Source organism: Myotis davidii, unplaced genomic scaffold (assembly GCF_000327345.1).
Source record: "Myotis davidii unplaced genomic scaffold, ASM32734v1 scaffold162, whole genome shotgun sequence".
In the NCBI taxonomy this organism is placed as follows: Eukaryota; Metazoa; Chordata; class Mammalia; order Chiroptera; family Vespertilionidae; genus Myotis; species Myotis davidii.
Window position 1 is genome coordinate 4,914,900 of NW_006300036.1, and position 7,482 is coordinate 4,922,381.

At 40.4% G+C, this 7,482-nt stretch overlaps 1 protein-coding gene across 1 annotated transcript in view; it reads right to left on the minus strand.

Moving 5' to 3' along the window:
* DDAH1 (dimethylarginine dimethylaminohydrolase 1) overlaps window positions 1–7,482 on the minus strand; it is a 42,764-nt gene that overhangs the window by 32,921 nt on the left and 2,361 nt on the right. The window contains exons 2-3 of the mRNA XM_006776254.2: window positions 3,757–3,830; window positions 2,729–2,848 (exon numbers count right to left, since the gene is read on the minus strand). Of these exons, the coding sequence (XP_006776317.1) occupies window positions 2,729–2,848; window positions 3,757–3,830 (194 nt within the window). The remainder of the gene's footprint in view (window positions 1–2,728; window positions 2,849–3,756; window positions 3,831–7,482) is intronic.

A 7,482-nucleotide genomic window follows, 5' to 3' on the forward strand; every position in this document is an offset into this window, starting at 1 on the left:
AAGAAAATATGATCTCCAAAGAATGCCTTTGTAGTCAGTGAGGATTATTTATAGCTTCTGACACAGAAGGTTTCAAGTATAGAGCAAACATCACTGTTAACATGAACTTGAATGAACTCTACAGGAAAGAGAAGTTGAAAGGCTTGGATTTTTTCCCCAGGTCATCAATGGTCCTCTTTTCTGACTGTTATGATGCTAGGACATGGCAGGTGGCACTGGCCAATGCCACAGGCCCATGGTTTAGGAAGAACATTGGATGATAGAAAATATGATCTCCTCCTAATCTCCAAAATTTATAGGGAACTCATACAACTTAGTCAGTGAGGATTATTTATAGCTTCTGACACAGAAGGTTTCAAGTATAGAGCAAACATCACTGTTAACATGAACTTGAATGAACTCTACAGGAAAGAGAAGTTGAAAGGCTTGGATTTTTTCCCCAGGTCATCAATGGTCCTCTTTTCTGACTGCAGGGTCTTCCCCTCTAATTTTTTCCCCCAAAAGAAATGATGGTCCAATGTCTCTGAAGCAATACAGACCCTACTTTCCAGAGCCTTGTGGGTGCCCAGACTCCAGCATCATGGACATAAACGCATCCTCTTCCACAGTTTCCAGTCCCTACCTCTTCAGACTTCACCTCCCCCAGCGTATCTCCAGGAGCCCACAGAAGACTGTTTATTAGGTGAGCTAGTTTGCTTACTGCTCATGTATGCACTTTGCTCAGTCTTCGTTCCGACCATGTCCCCACCTGCAACATTCTCTCACTGAATCCCACCCTGCCAACCCTCTAAGACCCACGGCTAGCCCCACTTTTCTCCAGGAAGCTCTCTGTGAATATCTAACCCTCAAGGAGCTCCCTTCTCCTCTCTGAATAACAGTTAGGGCTCTTTTATAGAATGCTGGTTAACCATTTCGTATTATCTCTTCATTTGTTACCTGTTAGTTTCTCCAGAGTATTTGAGTTAGGGACCTATTGAGCTAGAAACCTATTGAGTTAGTGAGAAACCCATTGAGTTAGGGATCAAGTCTACCCAGAATGGCAGATGGGGCTACTTTTTCTTATTTGTCTACCAGCGGAGGTTCTTTCTGTTAATCCACACAAAGGCACAGTATACACCCTCTCCTTCCCTTCTAATCAATTTTAGACATGCTGGCATGGAAAGATACCATGGAAAGATGTCCATAAGGAGAAAAATAATCTCCCTAGAGTCCTCAGAGTGACACCATTCATTAAATTCTCGTTCAAGAGCCCACCATTTATTTATTTATTTATTTTAAAAAATATTTATTTAATTGATTTCAGAGAGGAAAGGAGAAGGAGAGAGAGAGATAGAAATATCAATGGTGAGAGAGAATCATTGATCAGCTGCCTCCTGCATGCCCCACACTGGGGACTGAGCCCTCAACCTGGGCATGTGTCCTGACTGGGAATTGAGCCGTGACCTCCTGGTTCATAGGTCGACACTCAACCACTGAGCGATGCCGGCCAGGGCCCACCTTTTTTATATGCTGAAAGTGACAAAGCCTTCCAGATAAAGCAGAAGGAAGCAAAGGAAAAGCCACCACATTCAAATTCTGAGCCAGATGGTTCAGCAAGAATTGTTCAAAGTTTCAGAAATACAATCAAAGATACAGTCTGAGCAAAGGAAGACAGAAAGGCTAGGTGAGCTGGCTAAAGGAATTGCAGATAACACAGAGGGGAAATTCAGCAGGTGGGAGGCAATGACTGCTTCCCACACAAACTGTACCAAGTGGAGCACTGAGGTAAAAGAGTAAAGAACCAAAAGGGCAAAAAAAAAGAAAAGAAATTGTGCACCTTGGGGCACACAGATTTCCTCTCTTTGCCTGGGAGGAGTTTCTGTCTTTGGTCCTTCAGTAGGTCATGTTTGTTGTTGAGCAGGACCACCTGAGAGGAAGGGGTGGTAGTCCTAACCCGCCATTTAGTTGGGGTGAGTCACTTGATCTAGTTATCCTGTGCAAAATGGAGATAATACTACGTCTTTCATTCATTCGTTTATTCACTCACTCTCCATTCACCAGATATTTATTAAGGTCGCACTGTGGGCTAAGCACAAAGGAGCACAATGGTTTTCGCCCTTCTGCAGAACCCCGATCAACTCATAGGTTTGTTAGAGAAGAAAAGTGTCTTTGAACTGTACAACAATCTACTATGGAAAGTCTCTTTATTATCCATGGCTTCCACTCATGATCAAGCTGCATGACCTGGGCAAGTCGTAGTTTTTTCTGGGCTTTCCTATTCTCATCCGTGAAATGAGAAAGTTCCCATCCTAAAAGTTAGGTATTCCAAGCGCATATGAGGAAGTCCAGATTTTTAGGTTCTTCCGAATCATGGCTTGCTAAAAGATTGTTATGAAACAGTGCAGATATACAAAAGGGTAAGACTAATATCACACCCCTTGTGTACCAACTACCAAACTTAGGAGAGAAACATTACAAGGAGCTCTACTGCTGGCTCCCTCTTTTTCCCCAGAGGAAATAACTCTGATGAGTTTGATGTTTATTCCTCTGAATAATGACCTTTCTAGGAAACCTGGTGTGTGAGTAAGAATGGTTCATCACCTGGGCGTTCCTGACGAATGAGAAGTCATGACAGTGTTGTCAGAGAAAGCTCAAGCGCTGGCCTGTTCTCTCCCTGCCACCCCTGCAGACAGAATCACAAAAACCAGGTGGCAGGCATTCCCTAGAAGGTACCTCGTTTTGTATTTACCTTGAGGGCCTTCTGCGCAGACTCACTGGATCCAATTGCGATTAGGTTAGGCCCAGCCATGCTGCAGGAACTCTTCAAATGCAAAGTGTCGGCCACCGGGACTGTGGAGACCGCATAGTCCTATGCAAATAATAGAAACAGCGGTTGGGCATTGCAGAGTCATTCTGAAACCCACTTAAACCTGCCTGAATCATGCTTGCTTCTCCGGAGGCTGCCAGGGGCCTGAATATCTGGAAGGAAAGCTGGGGCCCCCAGGCTTTGGTATTGCCAGTTAAATGAAGACTGCTTCTAAGAAGAAAGGGCACAGCTTTCTTCCAGATGTGTGACTGTATCAACAGCTTCGTTTGTTGATCCACGGAGTAGGCTATTTTGAAAGGACATGCCTACTTATCCTATGCAAACTGTAGCCTCACATCTTCAGGGGGAACAGAGCTTCATGGGGGTTCTATCCTGCCCTAAGCAGTTGGGTGAGCCAACATGCTAGTGGTCAACAGAGTGAAGGGAACTTGAGAAGATGTGTGAAACCCCTAGCACAGCTTTCAGCAGCCACGTACATTCCAATTTGAAAAATCCACATCGCAGGTGAGAGTCCATTGGGTCTCCAGATTTTTTTTAAAAAAGTCATCGATTGTGCCATGAACACTTAGTGGTTGTCTGATGATATAGGGTGTCCCCCCAAGATGTATAAAAACACTGTGAAAACTTATAAAGGCAATATTTACTGAAATATATTTCATTTTTGAAAGGGAGCTATCAGAAAGTGTGCATACATTTTTTGGGACACCTTGCATACTGGGAGAACACAGATGTCCGTGATAACGTTGTTGCTGCTGTGGTAGCTCAATAAAGGCTGTTTATTGAGAAATCTGAATTTGGTAGCTTCTGAAACTTCTAACAAACATATAAATATTAGGAATTAGTTTGCAAAGCCAGTGACATATACATACTATTATTCATGACCCCTGGGTTCAGTGGGTCCGAATATTTATGAATTACTCTGTGCCAGGCATACATGGTCTTCCACCTACCTTAAAAGTATCAGCCAAGATTTCAGCACCTCGTTGATTTGTCCTTTTGGAGAGACCCACAAAAAATTCTCTGCCTATAATAAATGACATGGAACACAGTGAGTGGGTGGCTCCCATGACAGCATCCCATTCCTTAATCTATAAATAATGAGCTTAGAGCATCACACCGTTCTTTCCCACCACAGAAGGCAGGTGTACTCATCCTCTGCCCTCTGCTCTTTTTACACAAATCTGATTTCAAACTATTGACCTTAGAAATAAACCTTTTCAAAACCATAGAGATGGAGAGTAGAATAGTGGTTGCCAGGGCTTGGGAGAAAGGGGATCAGTGGATAAAACGTTTCAGTTTGGGGACAGAGGAAAAAGTGCTGGAGATGGATGGTGGTGATGGGTGCACAACCATGTCAATGTAGTTAATGCCTCTGAGCTGTGCACTTAAAAATAGTTAAATGGTGCATTTATTTAAAAATATATTGTATTGATTTTTTACAGAGAGGAAGGGAGAGAGAGGGATAGAGAGTTAGACACATTGATGAGAGAGAAGCATCGATTAGCCGCCTCCCGCACACCCCCTACTGGGGATGTGCCTGCAACCAAGGTACATGCCCTTGACCCGAATCTAACCTGGGACCCTGCAGTCCCCAGGCCGACGCTCTATCCAGTGAGCCAAACCGGCTAGGGCTAAATGGTACATTTTATGTTATGTATATTTTACCACAATAAGAGAGTTAATTTTTTATTTAGGAAACAATAGAATAAACATAGAAATTTTTAGTGGCAGATTGACATGTGTTTGGGTAATGGTATGATTGTGTTATCCTTTAAGAAAATTCACTACATACAAATCAAAACTTTAGTTAGGGAAAAGTCTTTTACTTGACAAAAGTATGACTCACTTTATTTTAAAAGTTGAAAAAAAAAACCCATGAAATTTCCTTAATTAAGATAAAAATAGATATATAAATTAGACATATAATTTTTAAGAAAAATGTTTACTGCATTAAGCAAATTCAAACAAATTTATAATAGGGCCTGCACACTATTTCCATTTTCAAAGTCTAAGGCGAGGTAGGAAGGTACAAAGAAAAGCAAAATGCTTATCTCTTTAAAAGTAAGTTGGACTTCTGTTTCTTGCAGTATGGCAGGCTAGATCCTCTAAATGGCCTTCCTAGTAAAAACGAACTGGTAAAAAGTGCTGAAATTGAAACAAATTTGTTTTGATTGTATGTTTCTTATATCATTTTCTGCTATACCAATTCATTCTCTGTTTCTTTTCCTTCCTCACCTCGTTCTTTCATAGGAGAACCCAGATCATTTGTCCTACTGACTATCCTACATTCTAGATTTGGCTGATTGCTTCCTTGTGTGTGTATCATCTAATATTATACTGTTCCTTTAGGCTTTGTGTTTTTAGTAAACTAATGGTTTCATGCAGATGATTAATTAGATTCTCTTAAAATTTTAATTAATCTGGGGGATAGGAGTACTTCAGAGGTGGGGCTGTGCTTCTATTGCATGACATCATGAAGCCATGACTGACTCTCACGTTTTTGGTGCTCCTAGAAAGAGCAGTGTGTTCAGGTGGCCTCAGCCCCATTGCTCCATTAGGAAGCTCCCATCAAGCTTTTACATAAAGTGTTTAACGTCCTCTGATGATCACTGCACAGATCCATTATTTTATTAGGGACCTACATTTACTGGAGAGAATTGTAAAAAGAAAATCTTTCCACATTCAAGTATTTGGTCTATTTGAAATAGAATTTATAAAGGAAAGATAGGTTACATGTTCGAGTATTTGTACCAGCAATAACAACTAATATGTGTTGTTGTTTTTTTTTAAAAAACAACAACACATATTATCCACTAGTGGGTGAAAGGATAAATCCTAATGGAATTTTAAAAAAAAATGAGAAGTAATGATAACAAAAATATTAACCTCAAACCATGAAGGATTCAGCTAAGGCAGCACTTGGAAGGAAAGTTACATAGCTTTTAAATATTTGTACTATGATAAGCAAGGTTCAAAATTCAAGAGACAGAATTCCAATTTGAAATGTAAGACAAAAAGAACAGGATGAAAAGAAGAAATCTGAAGGAAGGAAAATCAAGGTAGAAATAGGAAGGAGAAAGGAAACATACAAGAGAGAGGGTTCAACAAGGCCAAAAGTTGGATCTTTGAAAAGATTTTAAAAATGGACAGATCTTTGGCAATAGAAAAAGAGAAGGCACAAATTAATGTCATGAATGAAAAGGAGACATGGCTATCATTGTGAAGCTTAAAACAGATATTTGGAGATATAAATAACTTAGATTATTATTATTGTTATTATTTTTGTTGTTGTTGTTAATCCTCACCCAAGGATATTTTCCATTGGTTTTTAGGTTGAGTAGAAAAGAGAGGGAAAGATAGAGAGAAATGTTGATATGAGAGAAACACATCAATTGGTTACCTCCAGCCCGAGCCCTGACCAGGGCCTGGGCTGGGGAGGAACCTGCAACCGAGGTACGTGCCCTTGAATCAATCCTGGGACCCTTTGGTCTCCAGGCCGACACTCTAACCACTGAGCCAAACCAGCTAGGGTGAAGATACGAGTAACTTTATACCCAACATTTGAAAACTTAGAGAAACGATAAAATCTTAGAAAAATGAAACTCATCAAAACGTACTCAGAAAAACCTCAATAATGATATAATCATCAAAGAAACAATGTAAGCTTAAAATCTCCCCACAAGAAAATACCAGCCTCAAGTCCTCTTTGTAAGTAAGTGCTATCTCAGCTCAAGGAATACACAATTCAAATAGTACTGACTACAGAACAGAAACTTAGGAAATGTTCCCTCATACATGTTATGAGGTTAACAGAACTCTTTCACCAAAGCCAGACAAGAATAACAAGAAAGAAAAATTACAGGCTACAGAAACAACAGTCTCAAAATACCAACAAACTAACCTGTAGGAAAAATAGAATATATCATGACCAAATTGGTTTTCACCTAAGGAATGCAAGATTGGTGAACTATCAGAGAGTCAATTAATGTAATTAACCACATCAATAAATTAAAGAAGAAAAATCATATAATCATCTCACTGAAGCAAAAGGAAGAAGTTTTCCACCTGAAATTCCATTTCTAGCTTTTTACTTTAGAAAAACCTCTTATGCATGTCCCCAGGAGACAAACACAAACGTGCACATAGCAGCACTGAAGAAACAGACAAAAGCTGGAAAACAGTCAAATGTGCAGCAGCAGTAAAAGGAATAAATACACCATGATCTGTTCTTACCACAAAATGCCACACAGCACTGAGGGTGAACTACAGCTACCCACATCACATTAACCCAAAAGCAGAAAAATCACACAGGCCTTCACAGACTGGGACCCTAATCTTCTAAAGTTACAAGACAAGCAGAACTAAACAACATATTCTTTAGGAGTACATGCATTGAGGTGTGACTCAAAGAAAGGCAAGTAGTGCTTGAACTGTATACTTAAAGATGGTTAAAATGGCCCCAGCCAGTGTGGTTCAGTGATTAGAGAACTGGCCTGCACACCAAAGGGTCTCAGGTTCAATTCCTGGTCAAAAGCACATATATATCTGGATTGTAAGTTTGATCCTACTGGGGCACTTTTGGGAGGCAACCAATCCATGTGTTTCTCTCACATAATCTCTCTCTCTCTCTCTCTCTCTCTCTCTCTCTCTCTCTCTCTCTCTTTCTTTCCCCTCCT